An 18,925-nucleotide genomic window follows, 5' to 3' on the forward strand; every position below is an offset into this window, starting at 1 on the left:
CCTCATCTCCACACTACCCCAAAGGTCATGGATTCATTGAAAGACAGGTGCAAACAGTCAAAAGAACACTAGTCAAATGCCGAGAAACCAAGCAACACCACTGAGAGCTGACATGAAATCCCCAGCAGAAATGCTGAATGGCAGGAAATATAAAACCACCCTGCCAACTAAGATTCAACCTCCTATTGACCAGGAAGAGACAAAGGCAAAGCTAGCAGCCACTCAGGAACAAGCGCAGAAATATTACAACAGACATGCACAATATTTACCTGAGATACTTGGAGGACAACATGTGCATACTCAAGATCCCATAACTAAAACATGGATCCCAGCACAAGTTGTCAGTAGAGCTGAAACTCCAAGATCGTACATTATAGAAACTGAATCTGGTAGGCAGCTGAGACGTAACAGGGCCCACATCCGCCCAACAGCAAAGCTATCGAGGATAGCACGCGCAACACCTGCAGCATCAGTGACAACACCAACAAGAACCACAACATGCACAGCAGATGACGGCACACACAGAATCCGTATTTCCACAGGATCATCACCCCAACGGGCACCAACCACCCATCAGCAGCCCAACGACACACCTCAGACACCAGTGCAGAGCACAAGATCCACCAGATGGAGATCGAACATTTTACCACCGATTCGATACCGTTAAGAGAGAAGGAAAATAAAACAACTACTTCTGCTAGATTAGGAAGCAGAAAACCATGTGTGTGGGCAGAATAATCCCACGGTTTCTGCTGCAGGATTGCCACCCTTGCGCTGACAATCCATTAGTGCAAGGGAGATTACTTCTATAAGAAGAAGGGATGTTATATGTTCATATCTATGTGCATGTGTAGGTATACGTATATATGAATACATCTTCACTAGTAGTACTATTTTGTTAAGCGCATCTACTAAGCAGTATGAACTGTGGTTAAGGCAGATACGCACAGTGTGTATCACTCCGCTATAGACACTGTTTTGTAAACATGTCAAATAAAGTAAACACGTAGAAACATAGCAATACCTTCAGTGAGTTGTTTATTATCCCATCAAGAACAAAAGAATACATAACAGGGATGAAAGATAAATCTATTTCTAATCAAGAACAAAGAAAAGATGCTCAACCACTTCCAGCAATGCCAAAGTTTTCACTGTGTTAAATTTCATGTGTGTTCAATGAAACGTTAAATGATTTAGCTTAAAAACGCTCGGAATGTTCCGGACAACCTAATATTATTGGGAACATGTTGAGAACCAGATAAGGAATAACATCAAAATGTCTGGCCTCCTTATCAGAATCACGAGATGAGATCATACTTTCAGACACTACCTCTCTTATAGTGACAACATATAGGATACACACTGTCTGGACCATTGCCCCATCAAAGCCAAACAGCCAACGGACAGTGTCCGGTTGTGTTTCGAAACTCACCTGATGTACGAGATGACCTGTATTTGCGAGGGAACTTACATAGGATCGACTAAACGATACCTTCACATCAGAGTGAAGAAACACTATTTAGAAGGCCACAAAACGCAGCACTGTATTCCAATACCACCAACACTGATGGGAATTTCCCCACCTATATACTTGCAAAGGGAAGAGATAAATGAGGTAAATTTAATCAGAAAGAGGGTGGCCAGCCTCATCAGCAGGAATGAACTTGACGGCCGGAAATTTATTTACTGCTACCGACGCCAGGAGTAACCACCATGGAACGTCTGATGAAGGATTGTAGATCCCAAAGCGCTCATATATGTCAAGTCATACTCAAACCCCAGAACTAGCAACAAAGCTATGCACAAGCCACACGCGACCAGTAGGTCCTTTCTATCTATCTATCTATCTATCTATCTATCTATCTATCTATCTATCTATCTCCATCCATCCATTTGTCTGTTTGTCTATCACTCAATCAGTCAAGTAATCAATCCATCATAAACCTGTTAAACCATGGAAATTTCTCTATCTCCCATGAGACTTCTGGGGGAAATTTTGGAATATTTTTTTTTTAATTTAAAAGAAAATGCAGAAAATAGTTTTGAAAAGAAAAACAACAAAAAAAACATTCTGGAATTTTAAACGAAGCTTTCCAAGAGTCTCCTCACAGTTCATGTAATCTACTAAAACCTCGTCCTTTCACACTGCCTCAGCTTCTCATCATCTTTCCATCTTTTCCATGATTTTTTTTTTCTTTTCATCATTTTTCAGTTTTTCCACTTTTCATTTTTTTAACTTTTCGTTTCGCCATCGCTAATTGCTAATTTTTCAAATGTCACTTTTCTTCTACCCGTTCATTCCTCCTATCAGATTCACAAATACCTTAACTCATACCCATTAAACTTCTCGTAATTTCTATCAGCTTAGCGTCTCCTCTTTCTCTCCTTCATTACACTTCACCCCCACCACTCTTTCATCTTCCCAACCTCTCCTAGTAACGTGCTTACTTGTTCTCCCTTTCTACGGGACGGAGATCCACAGTAACATACTAAGACATCAAGGGAGATAATTAGACTTTGCTGCTTGAAATATTTCAGGACAGGAGATACGCATGCGCATTCAACGTGCTTCCTAATTGATGTTGATGTCCTCTGCATGAATTTCTCTTGATCAGCTGATAATAATACATTTATAATACTTAAAATACGTTCTACCACACACATATATAACAACATTATCCTTTATGAAACATTTCCGTAAATATTAAACAATGAAAATATCCAATGTTTTCAATTCTATAGACTTTCGGTTTTTGGCGCCTCGATTCTTTGTCTTTTCTATGATTTATGAATGAGAGATGTCCTTCATTTGTGCGGGATTTGGCTGCTATTTCTAACTATGAAAGAAAAATGTTTGTTACACATTCGAGATTTGGCTGCTATTTCCAGCCATAGAAGTACCTTCCGCACCCTCCATCGTTGCTTGGTTGGTTTGTTGTGTTTTAGTTTGAGAAATATTCTCAAATCCATTCCAACCACTGAAATGTTTGAAAACCAATAGTTTATTTTAATTTGTCGGTTGTTTCTCGGAATTACTATCGATGTATGCCCGACCAAATGGTAATTTGTTACCTCATAACATTCAGAAAAATGGGAGATCTCTTATTATGACTGACATTTAGGCCATTATTCTAATATCTTCTGAAACTTAAACATAAACATGCATAAATGCATAGAGAATCATATATAAACATATAATACACGCACATATACATTTTTAAAGTTAGTTTTATATACATCTGCGTATATAAATAAATATTGGGCATATCTACACAATTGTGCCCCCAAAGATTTGCTTCTTCAGAACCTTGAGAAAAGTAAATATTTCTTAGTGAAATTTTCTAGAAATATGCTTCAGATCGTGTAGATTCCAATTAAATTGGAATTCATTGTGAAAACTGTTTGTCCCTAAATGAGTTTTAGAACATTCACACCATTAGGCTTTGTTGTGTGTATATATATATATATATATATATATATATATATATATATATATATATATATAGATAGATAGATAGATAGATAGATAGATAGATAAAGCAATTAAGAGTATAGATAAAGCAATTAAGAGTATGAAGACCGGGAAAGCCCCCGGCCCATCAGGAATCACTGCAGAGATGCTCAAAATATCTGGCAGTGTTGGCTATAGCCTAGTCACCCGTATTACGAACCAGGTGATACACGAAGGAGTCATACCCAATGACTGGTGTAGCAGCATCATAGTCAACTGCTACAAAGGTAAAGGTGACGCTTTAGATACAAATAATTACAGAGGCATCAAGCTGTTAGATCAGGTTATGAAAGTTACAGAGAGGGTCATAGCCCAACTAATTAGGGAGCGAATCAATTTAGATGAGATGCAGTTTGGGTTCGTGCCAGGTAAAAGCACTACTGATGCCTTATTTCTAGTGAGACAGTTGCAGGAGAAATACCTAGCTAAGGATAAACCTCTGTACCTGGCTTTCGTTGACATGGAGAAAGCCTTTGACAGGGTCCCCCGATCCCTTATCTGGTGGTCAATGAGGAAACTTGGGATAGAAGAATGGTTAGTGAGAGCTGTGCGAGCCATGTACAGAGATGCTGCCAGTAAGGTGAGGGTTGGAAATGAGTACAGCAATGAATTCCGGGTAGAGGTAGGGGTCCACCAAGGTTCCGTCCTCAGCCCCCTCTTATTTACCATAGTCCTCCAGGCAATCACAGAGGAGTTCAAGACAGGTTGCCCCTGGGAGCTCCTCTATGCTGATGACCTTGCCCTAATTGCGGAGTCACTATCAGAACTAGAGGAGAAGTTTCAGGTGTGGAAGCAAGGTCTAGAATTGAAGGGCCTTAGAGTCAACCTAGCTAAAACCAAAATCCTAATAAGTAGGAAGGTAGATAAAACACAAACCCCTTCAGGTAGATGACCCTGCTCAGTATGTAGAAAAGGAGTAGGTAGTAACTCTATAAGATGTACCCGGTGCAAGCTATGGACACATAAGAGGTGCAGCAACATCAAAGGCAGGTTAACTAGCAAGTTAGTTTTTGTTTGTGGCAGATGTTCAGGTGCAATAAAGACTGCAAACAAATAGGAAACAACTTCTATCTCATTCCAGGGTGAAACACTAGAGGTAGTCGATAGCTTCCGCTATCTGGGCGACCAAGTTAGTAGTGGGGGTGGGTGCGCTGAAAGTGTAGCTGCTAGAATAAGAATAGCCTGGGCAAAGTTTAGAGAGCTCTTACCCCTGCTGGCGACAAAGGGACTCTCACTCAGAGTAAAAGGCAGACTGTATGACGCATGCGTACGAACAACCATGCTACATGGCAGTGAAACATGGACTGTAACTGCTGAGGACATACGTAAGCTCGCAAGGAATGAAGCCAGTATGCTCTGTTGGATGTGTAATGTCAATGTGAATACCCGTCAGAGTGTAAGTATCTTGAGAGAAAAGCTGAACATTAGAAGCATCAGTTGTGGCGTGCAAGAGAGACGATTGCGCTGGTATGGACATGTGGTGAGAATGGAGGAGGATAGCTGCGTGAAAAAGTGCCACACCCTAACAGTTGAGGGAACCCGTAGAAGAGGTAGGCCCAGGAAGACCTGGGCTGAGGTGGTGAGGCAAGACCTTCGTACATTGGGCCTCACCGAGGCGATGACTACTGACCGAGACCTTTGGAAATGTGCTGTGCGTGAGAAGACCCGGCAAGCCAAGTAAGATCGTTGCCAGTGCCCCTGGATTGGTTCTTGTGCGGGTGGCACATGAGATGCACCATTTTGAGCGTGGCCGTTGCCAGTACCGCCTGACTGACTCCTGTAGGATTTTCGAGCGAGATCGTTGCCAGTGCCCCTGGACTGGCTTGTGCGGGTGGCACATAAAAGACACCATTTCGAGCGTGGCCGTTTTCGTGCGGGTGACACGTAAAAGCACCCACTACACTCTCTGAGTGGTTGGCGTTAGGAAGGGCATCCAGCTGTAGAAACTCTGCCAAATCAGACTGGAGCCTGGTGTTGCCATCCGGTTTCACCAGTCCTCAGTCAAATCGTCCAACCCAAGCTAGCATGGAAAGCGGACGTTAAACGATGATGATGATATATATATATATATATATATATATATATATATATATATATATATATATATATATATATATATACATATATATATATATATATATATATATATGTATGTATATATATATGTATATATATATATATATATGTATATATATATATATGTATATATATATATGTATATATATATATATATATATATATATATATATATATATATATATATATATATATATATATATGTATATATATATATATATGTATATATATATATATATATATATATATACGTATATATATATATATATATATATATATATATATATATATATATATATATATATATATATATATATATACGTATATATATATATATATATATATATATATATATATATATACGTGTATATATATATATATATATATATATATATATATATATATATATATATATATACGTATATATATATATATATATATATAAAGTGTAGTATATTGCCACTTAAGTGTGGCTGACCCCTAGGGGTGGATGTTACTGTTGCTTTTAGCCCCAGGAGGACATCTCCTCCAGCTGGCTTATCGACACACGACTGTGTCCTGTTTGCCAAGGGAGTTATCCCTCTCACCTCGACCAGCAGCACGAACGTATCCGGATTTCAGGGTTATTTCCCTTCGTCGGTTATTTCCCTTGGTCATCAGCTGTCGAACGCCGACGAAGGGAAATAACCCTGAAATCCGGATACGTTCGTGCTGCTGGTCGAGGTGAGAGGGATAACTCCCTTGGCAAACAGGACACAGTCGTGTGTCGATAAGCCAGCTGGAGGAGATGTCCTCCTGGGGCTAAAAGCAACAGTAACATCCACCCCTAGGGGTCAGCCACACTTAAGTGGCACTATACTACACTTTATCGTGCAGTTACTGTTAATACTTCATTTAGAGAATTAACATTATATATATATATATATATATATATATATATACGTATATATATATATATATATATATATATATATATATATATATATATATATATATATATATATATGGGTGAATACGTATTTTAATTATACACGAACATAAAAATCTGACACACTATCGGTGTTACGATGATCACAAGTATCCAAAACTTCTTCATCACTCTTCCATTTTCATTTTTCCTCTTGAAGGGATGGCCGTCACCTACTTGGACTATATGCTGTACCACTGTACGACTTTCTGTCTGCTTATATTGTTGATGGTGGCGAGCCGGTAGAAACGTTAGCACGCCGGGCGAAATGCTTAGCGGTATCCCGTCTCTGTGAAGTTATTGCGTGATTCTATGTCGAACTGTTAATTGAATTGTTACCATTGTTGTTTGAATTGTTGCCATTCTTGATTCGTTAATTCTTGTTTTGTTTCCCATTGTGGGAAAATGGAGAAGGAGGGCAAAAGTGTAGATATGCAAGAGTTGGAGGTCCGCGAGATAAAAGTGGAGCCTAGAAAGATGAAGGAGAGTGAGAAATTAATCACAAAAGAAGGAAACATTTTGAAGCTGACACCACCTGAAGAGCTATCGGCCAACGTGACAAAAAGAACGGTTATATTTAAAAGCATGAAGGCAGCCATGAGAAAGATAGAAATAGCACCAATAGAGGCCATAGAGGAATGTGTTAAGAATATAAAAAGATTAACAACATACATTTCGAGAAGGGGAAGATACGCCACTATGGAGGTGCGCTTCACAACGGAGGAGGAAGCAATAAAGCACTTCACTGAGGCAATAAGGAGAGAGGAATGAGTGCTCTTACTTTCGTACTGCGGCAAACATGTGGCCAAGGTGCGAGTGGGTAAGGTGCCATCGGAATTGAAAGAAGAATGGCTGATGACAGCCATTATAGATAATATGAAAGACAGGAAGATTCTGAAGGCTACAAGGACCCAAAAGGTGGATTATGGGGATATGGTATCGAATTAACAATTAAGGCAACAACAGAGGACTTGAACAGTGTAGTGGATGAGATTGTGCCGCCAGAAGATGTGAGACTGAGAGTTACTGTGGAGGGTAGGCCACCAGTGTGTTTCACATGTGGAGAAAGGGGCCACATGAAGGCATGGTGCACCCAAAGAAAGCCACAAACAGAACAGGAGAAGAGACAGGAGGGGCAAGGCAACAGAAAAAGAAGCGGAGAAGGGATTGACTATGGTTAAAAAGAAAAAAAGGAGGGGCGGATGAATGAGTTCTCCTTCAGAGAAGCAGAAAAAGAAGAGAGAAGAGGTGAGAAAAGAAACTGAAGGAGGGCAGTAGGAAGGAAAAAGAAAGTGGAGTTACCAGTGGAGAAAGTATCGGCAACCCAACTGTATGAAGGTGAGAGGGAGAGACTATTTATGGAGGAAGAAAAGAGAGAACCAAATGTCCAAGAGAAAGGAAAGAAGATACGAGGAGGAGAAGGAGTATGGTATTATGTAACGTACCCCAAAAATGTTGAAACAGGGAAAAAAATAATCAAGTTTCATTCAATAGTAAGAGTGAAGGTGCCTTCATACGTCTACGCGGAGGATAAGAAAGCAATATTGATCGAAGAGGAAAACTACAGAAAATTGAAAGAGATATGTGGGGATAATGTTGACCCCCCAGGAGTAGAGGTGGAATTTAAAGAGCCACTAATGAAGTTCTATTAAAGACAAAAAAAGTATGAAGTTAAAGGAAAAAAAGAACAATTGTAAATAGTACATATTACGGTTCAAATGGTACTGCATGGGAGTAGGGCCCATGGGTCCATTTTCATTTTTTCATTTTTATATAATTTTCATTTCATTTATATTCCCTTTATGTATGTTTTTTTGTCCCTAGTGTGGTCTTGTCTGTCATTGTGGTGTCCCCATCTTTGTTTGGGGCTTTTTGGTATTTCGTCTGTCTTTACGTCCTGAGTTCAAATTCTGCCGAGGTCGGCTTTGCCTTTTCATCCTTTCAGAGTCGATAAAATAAGTACCAGTTAAGCACTCGGGTGGGGGTCGATGTAATCGACTTAATCCCTTTGTCTGTCCTTGTTTGTCCCCTCTATGTTTAGCCCCTTGTAGGCAATAAAGAAATAAGAAACGTTAGCATGCCGGGCGAAATGCTTAGCAGTACGCTCTGAGTTCAAATTCTGCCGAGGTTGACTTTGCCTTTCATCCTTTCGGGATCGTTAAAATAAGTACCAGTTAAGCACTGGGAGTCGATGTAATCGACTTGAACTCTTTCTTTGTCCCCTCTGTGTTTAGCACCCCTGTGGGAAATAAAGAAATGAATATTGTTGATGGACATACTGTCACTGGCATTTCACATATGAAGTCCAAGATTATATGAAAAAGTGTGAAAACCGTTGAATTACTTTTTTCTATAAAAGTATTAAAAACTTATTTGGATATAATAAAGAGAAATTAATGGTAGTTGCGTATTGTCTGTATTTTAAAACCACAAATTTTTTTTAAAATGGGGGAATGGGGTGGGTGTAATTTAAAAACAGAATTATTATTTTTTTTTTGGATAACTGTATTCTTTTCTACTCTAGGCACAAGGACCGAAATTTGGGGGCGGGGACAGTCGATTAGATCAACCCCAGTATGTAATGCAACCAAGAAAGGATGAAAGGCAAAGTCGACCTCAGCGGAATTTAAACTCAGAACATAAAGACAGATGAAATACCACCAAGCATTTCACCCAGCATGCTAACGATTCTGCCAGCTCACCGCCTGTTTGCATAATCATATTGATTTCATTATGCAAAAGACAGAATCGAAAAAATTTTGTAAAAATTTATAAAAATAGAAAGGCTATGATGGGTTTCAGTATATTTTTACATGATTATTCCGACATTTGGTATTTCTAGGTCTGCAAGAGAGATGTGTATGATTTGTGTTGGATTTGGCTGCTATTTCTAGCTATGGAAGTTATCTTCTGCACTCCCCATAGTTGCCTGGTTAGTTTGTTTTGTGTTTTAGTTTGAGAAATATTCTCAAATACACTCCACCCAGTGAAAAGTTTGGAAGCCAATACTTTATTTTAATTTATCGATTTTTTTTTCGGTATTACTATCGATGTGTTCCCAACCAATTAGTAATTTTTGTTTCCTCATAACTTTCTCAAAAATGGGTAATTCAAAATAAAATTTTCTGAAAGTACGTAGTGGTATAGATAAAGATTATGTAGGAATTTGCAGTGAAAAGACAAGTATAATTGAATGGAGGTTATGGATAATTTATACATCGACTTTATTTTCTCATACTTGTAGAATTAAAATGATACTGAAAAATGAGGCAGAGTGTCAGATTAGCTCATCCACATATGTTGGATATTATTCGTTTTGAGGGGGATTTTTTCAAATTATCTTCACCACGCATTTGAAAATGATGGGGGTGGGGAAAAAGTTATGAAAATCTGATTTCCACCTACTCATGAGACATTAAACTCTGAAATAATATTATTAGCCATATTTCTGGAGAAAGACTAATGCGTCCACCATTCTGTAGGTTTATTTTAAAACAATGTGAAGATGTCAATTTTAATAAATTAAAGTGTTAAGTTCATCGTCATCTTTTAATGTCTGTTGTCCATACTGGCATGGTTGGATGGTTTGACCAAAGCTGGTATGTTGCAACAGACTCCAGTCTAATTTGCGATTTGTGATGGTTTCTACAGCTGGATGCCCTTCCTAGTGCCAACCACCTCATGGTGCACAGGGTGTGTTTATGTGGCACTATTCTGACACTTTTACGTGGTAGCACTTTTACATGGCACTGCACGTCCGCATTTATGAGAAACTATCACAAGCGATTTTCCTCACCAGAGGCCTGAGTCCGAATACTTTTGCTGTGGAGTACAGGTTTTCTCAGTAAGCCATGTTCCAGGCATCTCGGTCTTTATCTTATCACTTCCACGTGTTCCATCTACTTTCAGAGATCAGTACTTCTCTATAGAACTGTTGGCATTCACCTCAGTTGTTAAGGTAAATGTTTATTTCTACAGTTTATCTCAGTAGAAATGAATCTGTAATTTTGAAGTAGCCTCTATGTCTTACACAGATTTTTTCTCTATAATTTCAGAACATTAGATGACAGAAGAAGAGTCCTCAATATCTACCATCTTTTAAAGACAAAAAGAAAATTTTATACAAAACTGACTGAGAAGATTATTGAATTGATTTCCCCTGAATACATGAGATAATATGTCTGTCATATCTGTATGAATGCTTCTTTCAAGAAAGTAACCTAATTATGCACAAACATATTCATACAGGAGGGAATATCTGTGGTAAATCATTCTCTCAAACTACTGTCATTGCTAAGAACAAATGTACTCATACAGGAGAGAGATCACATCAATGTGATATCTGTGGTATATCATTCGCTCAAAGAAGTCACGTCGCTGTGCACAAACGTACTCATACAGGTGAGAGATCATATTGTGATATCTGTGGTAAATCATTCTCTACTAGAAGTTACATTACTGTGCACAAACATTCATACAGGAGAGAGATCATACCCTTGTGATATCTGTGGTAAATCATTCTCTCAAAGTATTCACTTAACTGGACACAAACGTATTCATACAGGGGAGAAACCGTATCATTGTGATATCTGTCGTAAATCATTCTCTGGAAGTAGTTTGTTAACTATACACAAACATATTCATACAGAGACACCATATCGTTGTGATGTGTGTGGTAAATCATTCTCTCAAAGTAATGACTTAAAGAAATACAAACGTACTCATACAGGAGAGAAGCCTTATCACTGTGATATTTGTGGTAAATCATTCTCTCAAAGTAATGACTTAAAGAAATACAAACGTACTCATACAGGAGAGAAGCCTTATCACTGTGATATTTGTGGTAAATCATTCTCTCAAAGTAATGACTTAAAGAAATACAAACGTACTCATACAGGAGAGAAGCCTTATCACTGTGATATTTGTGGTAAATCATTCTCTCAAAGTAATGACTTAAAGAAATACAAACGTACTCATACAGGAGAGAAGCCTTATCACTGTGATATTTGTGGTAAATCATTCTCTCAAAGTAATGACTTAAAGAAATACAAACGTACTCATACAGGAGAGAAGCCTTATCACTGTGATATTTGTGGTAAATCATTCTCTCAAAGTAATGACTTAAAGAAATACAAACGTACTCATACAGGAGAGAAGCCTTATCACTGTGATATTTGTGGTAAATCATTCTCTCAAAGTAATGACTTAAAGAAATACAAACGTACTCATACAGGAGAGAAGCCTTATCACTGTGATATTTGTGGTAAATCATTCTCTCAAAGTAATGACTTAAAGAAATACAAACGTACTCATACAGGAGAGAAGCCTTATCACTGTGATATTTGTGGTAAATCATTCTCTCAAAGTAATGACTTAAAGAAATACAAACGTACTCATACAGGAGAGAAGCCTTATCACTGTGATATTTGTGGTAAATCATTCTCTCAAAGTAATGACTTAAAGAAATACAAACGTACTCATACAGGAGAGAAGCCTTATCACTGTGATATTTGTGGTAAATCATTCTCTCAAAGTAATGACTTAAAGAAATACAAACGTACTCATACAGGAGAGAAGCCTTATCACTGTGATATTTGTGGTAAATCATTCTCTCAAAGTAATGACTTAAAGAAATACAAACGTACTCATACAGGAGAGAAGCCTTATCACTGTGATATTTGTGGTAAATCATTCTCTCAAAGTAATGACTTAAAGAAATACAAACGTACTCATACAGGAGAGAAGCCTTATCACTGTGATATTTGTGGTAAATCATTCTCTCAAAGTAATGACTTAAAGAAATACAAACGTACTCATACAGGAGAGAAGCCTTATCACTGTGATATTTGTGGTAAATCATTCTCTCAAAGTAATGACTTAAAGAAATACAAACGTACTCATACAGGAGAGAAGCCTTATCACTGTGATATTTGTGGTAAATCATTCTCTCAAAGTAATGACTTAAAGAAATACAAACGTACTCATACAGGAGAGAAGCCTTATCACTGTGATATTTGTGGTAAATCATTCTCTCAAAGTAATGACTTAAAGAAATACAAACGTACTCATACAGGAGAGAAGCCTTATCACTGTGATATTTGTGGTAAATCATTCTCTCAAAGTAATGACTTAAAGAAATACAAACGTACTCATACAGGAGAGAAGCCTTATCACTGTGATATTTGTGGTAAATCATTCTCTCAAATAGTACCTTAAAGAAACACGAACGTATTCATACAGGAGGGAAACCGTATCATTGTGCTATCTGTGGTAAATCATTCTCTGAATATAGTGTCTTAGCAATTCACAAACGTATTCATACAGGAGAGAAGCCATATCATTGCGATATCTGTGGTAAATCATTCCCTCATAATTATAGCTCAACTAAACACAAACGTATTCATAAAGGAGTGAAGCCAAATCACTGATGTCAGTGGTAAATCATTCTCCCCAAATAGTTCCTTAGCAAAACACAAACATATTCATGCAGGAGAGAAGCCATATCACTGGGATGTCTGTGGCAAATCGTTCTCTGATAGTAGTCACTTCACTTCACACAAGCGTGTTCACAGGAGAGAAGCCGTATTGTGACATTTGTAGTAAATCATTCTATCAAAATAGTAACTTATCCTAACACAAACATATTGATAATAGGGAGAAATGTAAAGAGTGGTTTCTATAGTTTCATTTTTGCAATATTCACCCCCTGATCTTTTCTTGATCACTCACACTGTTTCCTTTCCATGATGTAGGGACCTCTGTACCAAATCTCCTTCTCCTGACAACCCTACACATTAGGCTTTCTTGAGTATCGCATCCTGTAATTACGGTACATTTATTGTATTTTAAATGCTTCTCTCATTAAAATACAAATCAGAAGAAATCGCAAAGGAAAAACATGAGGCATAAGTATAGTTTAGTGTCCCATACCAGACTGATTACTTGTTGGTTTCTGGATAATAGGTTCCTTAAATTCAACTTTGCAGATATAGGTTTTGAATTGACCAAATTATGTTGATTTTCATTAACGTTCAAACACAATGTTTTGGAGGAGATTTCTCACTATCCTTTGTCAACTCGGTTCCACTTCTTCAAAATGTGAGGTTAAATTCAGTTCAGCCAAGATAACCTATAAAATATCTTTTGTTACTGTGACCTAGCTTAACTAACAATTTTTTATAAAAATGGAACAGTAAATAGAATTCTCTCTTTCTTTTACTTGACACCTGTAACAGAAGCAACATGACTTGTGTCAGTAATGTCAGAGACATAAAGATGTGATTTCATCTCTTTCCTTGCTGGCTGTTACAGATGTAACATTTCTCTCTTATCCTGTCTACTCAGAGATATTTACATGATGCACAACAACTACACCCAATCTTTATGTATTAACAACTCGAAATAGTTGTTTAGCTGATAATTCTAAACAAAAGCTAGTTCACCTGTGATCTATTTCTAGTGTCCTTTATTCTATGTATGATGAATTTAACAACATGTGGCATTAAACATGTAGTGTGTTTGGGTTAAGTTTGACAGTATGCATAAAAATATCACAAACCACAGTATCCCATCCAAAAATAAATGTATGTTAAAATATCAAAAAATCTGAACTAGATTATGCCTGGGAGACAGCAGTTTACTCAAAATAGCCACCGTCAGCTTCCACCATGGCCCCGAGACAGCTCTAGAACCTGGTCTATGTGTCCCTCCCTTTGTCCCTGAAAAGATCTTCAAACACCTCCTTGATCTTGGCTACGAGCTCAGCAACGATGTTGAAACAGCAGTCAAAGTCTTTCTCAACTGTGCCTTACAAATGATAATCCAGGGGATTACAATGAGGAGAATTAGGAGGCCAGGAATTAAGGCTGGAGAAGTTGTGGGACATTCTCTGACAACCACTTCTGACTTTTTGCAGAAATATGACATACAGTCAAATGTTGTTGTCACACACACATCCTTATGACAGCATCCTGCTTTAGCAAGTTTGCACCACAGTCTCCAGCAGGTTCACGTCTCATCTGAACGGAATCTGATGTCATGTTCAAAGATGTGGTGTAGCATGACGTCACCCTCACTGTTGACACACCCAGAGATGAGCCTGCTGGTCATCACTTTGTAGTCTCTGTTGCTGCTGTTCATGTCATGTCTTACATCTTTTACAGTGTTCAGAAAGCATTGAGCAGCAGTCATAATGTCAGCATCTTTTATACCCAGTGTGAATCATCATGATACAAGTAACTCTCTTCCAATATTCAGATGGTTTCCAATCCTCTGTGTTAGCTGACTTTTTTTAAACTTTATACTCTCCAACAATATTGACTGTTCACCAATACATAAAGTGTTTTTTTCTGAAAGGTGACATAAAATATTGTGCAATTAAGCCTGAACACCCTATGTCCCAATGTTTCTATTCAGACTCTGAACTTGTGACGTGTAAATTGTTTGCTCCTTAAAGGCATCATATAAATGTGCCTTTTATATGAATTATATCTGGCAGTTAACTCTCGTTGGATCCCTTTGTCTTTAACCCTGGAAATCTCTGAAATGGTATGTTTCTCAGAGAAATAAATTTTGCTTTTGAATTCCGCAAACCCAAAAAAAAAATTATCCATAAATGATAAGTACTTTTCTCAAGAAGTAAGCCTAAAATAAAAGAAAAGAGCTTGAAATATTGGAGCTAAAAATAAAATTTGAATGGGTTCCCAATGAAATAAAATATTCAAATAAGCCAAGCCATTTAATACTGATCAACCATCTTTCACCCAAGAAGTAAGCTTAAAATAAAAGAAAACAGCTTAAAATATTGCAGTTAAATATAAAATTTGATAAAAATACTCCGATGCTTTACTATGAATACCCACGAATCAAATAAAAATTGTTTTAAGATTTTTGAAATCAAGATTCATTTTTATTTATTATTAATACAATGTTATAAAGCATATCTCTATTTTATTTCATCATGATTAACTCTATGACGTCTGCATATATTTTTATTTATTATTTGTTTTTGCAAGATATTCACCTTTAGTTCGTTAATTTTCCAGATCAACTGAAATTTACTTTTTGACCTTCAGCTGTTATCACTGTTCAGTGAGGAAATTTGCTCGTTTAGTTTCCCATTTTATTTCATTAAAAGATCTATTTTCTGGTTCACGTTTTGTCCTAACACATTCCTGCAACACATGTGTATGCTATTCTTTGACTTTTTGGAAAGATTTGGTCTCCACTACAAAGTTTTGACGAAGATTTTGCAATTATGATATCTTTCCATATTGACTTCTCTTTCAGAACATTCCATGTATTTACGCTGCACTGGCACCATCCTCCAAGCTGGTTGCTCGATTGGGCGATGATCTCCAGTGTCAATATGGTACTTCATACTACACTAGATCTGTCGTTCTGATTTCGGTGGGATCAGTGTCATCCGTAACGCTTTCACTTCACCACCTGTAATAGACAGCTTTACCACCTTGACACAGTCAAATCTCCCTTTGAGCCAAAGCTTTATAAAGCAGACATCCAGTTGACACCTGATAAATGACAAGTAATCCAGACCTAAGAAACAAGGACACTTCATCTCCACCATGTACACTAGAAGCACAACCTTTTGTCCTGCAACTTCAATCAGGACATCAACTGATCCTCTCAGTTCAGTACAGTGTCCAGTAACTCCATACAACTGCCATGATGACTGGTAGATCTCGATGATGTAACATCTTGAGACTCACAAATGTCTGCTCCAAAGCCGAACCAGTCACAAAGCGACATTTCTGGCCATCACTTCTACCAGCCATTTGTATTCTGTCAATTACAATCCTTTCACATCTTCTAAGGGTTAGAGCTTCTTCGGAATATTCGGCAGGCAGTTGCCCTTTAAAAACTAAAAAAAAAAAAAAATTTTCCTAAAGGGGATGCAGTCCATTGTCTTTACCTTTGCCTTTTAATTTTTCGAAAATTTTCATTTGCATTTCCCTATTTTCTTGCGTGTTTGCAAAATGAATTACTTGATTAAAAAAACAAAAACAAAAAAAAACATCCATCTATTTGAATGTGATACCTTTCACACAATAGGCTGCATCGTGGTACTATTCAAGAAGAGTGGTCCTGGTGCGCACACTCGCGCAAGCTAGTCGTGACTAGTCGATCCTACAATGACTATCTAGCGCGTATGAGGGTTTTAAAAAAAAAATAAAGTAAATAATTTTTTTTTTAAACAAAGTAAATTCTTTTTTGTTGAATCTTCCCCATCTTACTCTTAAAATGTCATTTTACGTTCTCCCAGAGTGTATTTTGGTGTCACATCTTTTTCAGTAATCCCATTGTACGACGCACTCCAACAATCAGAATATATAGTCGTCCCTGATTTGATAATTTTTTTAATAAGTGGTAGAAGAGTTTCAGAAGAACGGTCAGGTACAAAGAATAAAGACCTATTTTGATCCCCTCTATCCCATCCTCCGTTGTATTTGCACATCATAGATTCATCTATTTCTACGATGTGCCCAAGTCCACCAATTTGGTAGGGGTTACGCAAAAGCTAATTACTTGTAATGTCCCTCATGTACTGATACCATTGAACAACAGTAGATTTTGAAAGACCAACTTTTTAATGGACTCTTTACCAAAAACAGGTAGTGTATAATTTATTTACTTTGTGTAAAAAAAAATTATTTACTTTGTGTAAAAAAATTATTTACTTTGTTTAGAAAAATCCCTCATACAGAACAAAGAAAGATGCACTACCACTTCAAGCAATGCAAACGCTTTAACATTAAGTCTTCCTGCTTCACGTACTTGCCCCATCCTTGCTTTGAATCTGGAACTGCAGTCCACCTGAAATATTCCCGTGCTAGACCTTACGATTCAAATTCCAGAGCTCTAGCCAATGCCTCTTGCATAGTATTCCGCTTTGCTTTGGTTCACTTGAACTTTGAGCTCTGCACTGCCCTGCCCAAAGCATCGATAAACTGCTCTTTCTGAAGAAGAGCCAAAGGTTCCTGGGCAAGCAGTTATGATTCTCCTCTAACGCTTATGTGGGTCTGAAATCGTACCCACATAAGCGTTAGACACATTTTGCCATATCTTCTCTCTAACAGCTCAACTATTGAAGAATAACAGCTTCTGTCTTCCACAGACAACTGGCTGAGTACCTTTAGTGCAGTGCCCTTTAGACTAGTAGCAAGCTGAACTGCTCTTTGCTCATCATCCCATCCATTCTGGTCAGCCAAAAGCTCAAACTGGACATGGTAGGCCTCCTATGACACTTTTCCATCAAATTCCTGTCGCTTCTTATTAATGGGAAATCCACTGCGGCCTTGCATGTTTTTGGAACCAATTTTTTGGCTACTTAACGTTGCATACTTTTTTTCCTATCTAATATCTTTTAGCAAAGTCTTTACCAAAAGATTCTACTCATTAAGTTCTTTTAAACATCATAATTAAAATGAGAAAGTAAATATTAGGCACTAAATCTCCCATTTTTGGCCTTACATTCTTTATAAATTTTTTTTCTACTGTGAAAATGTACCAAATTTTTGGCTAATTAAGGCTGCATAACTTGTTTACTACCTCATATCTTTTAAAGAGATTTTCTCTAAAAGATTCTACTCAAGTTCTTTTTAAAAAAATATGATTGAATTATGGTTTATTTTTCCAGTAACTGAGAAATTATGAGGCAAAGTAAGTATCAGATGTTACTCTCCCATATTTGGCCTTACGTATTTTATAACTTGTTTTCTATTGAACCTAATTTCGATTATTTTATGTGAAAGTATAGATTAGCACAGATTTATCATGGCACAAAAAAAAAACCGAATTAAGATTAAGCTAAAACTGAATTAGGGGGTAAAGAGTCGAATTGGCTGAGAGTGAGTAAAAGTTCACCTTACCTCTTTTACTCGTTTCAGTCATCTGACAGTGGCCATGCTGGAGCACCACACTTCACACACAACCGTGTGTGAATAATAACGATGTCACTACCGATGTATGTGTTTGTATTATGTCGGCACAGAAAATATGTTTATATTTCCCTCCTTCTTTCTCGGGCACTTTCGGTGATGCTCCTGATTAATATCTAAATGTAAACGTTTACCAAAACATTTCTATTTTCCTGTCATATATATACGTAAATGCACACAGCTGCATCTGTGTGCGAGAGAGATCATATATCCCGTTGTCTCCATTAATATTCACAGGCGTCATATAGTTGCGTTGCACATTGTAACCATGTCTAGTTTCCTTCACGTACTGACATACTGCACGACCTTTGTGAATAAAGGGCTCTTTGAAGTTGTATCTTCGGTTTCCAGTTCTCCATGTAACCGCGTTATATTTTGTCTTTTGCACAAGAGACTGGGAGATTTATTACCTGA

The 18,925-nt window shown here is 37.5% G+C and overlaps 1 protein-coding gene across 1 annotated transcript; it reads left to right on the forward strand.

Moving 5' to 3' along the window:
• Positions 1-10,778: 10,778 nt before the first annotated feature.
• LOC149129108 (uncharacterized) lies at positions 10,779-15,449 on the forward strand (the record flags this gene model as incomplete). Its single annotated transcript, XM_089346780.1, is given in 2 exon segments — positions 10,779-12,750; positions 12,753-15,449. Coding segments are annotated over 2 exon segments (2,202 nt in total), but the record flags the coding sequence as incomplete, so codon positions are not given.
• Between the last annotated feature and the right edge of the window lie 3,476 nt (positions 15,450-18,925).

Source organism: Octopus bimaculoides, unplaced genomic scaffold, assembly GCF_046866305.1.
Source record: "Octopus bimaculoides isolate indiv1 unplaced genomic scaffold, ASM4686630v1 contig153, whole genome shotgun sequence".
NCBI classification, from domain to species: Eukaryota; Metazoa; Mollusca; class Cephalopoda; order Octopoda; family Octopodidae; genus Octopus; species Octopus bimaculoides.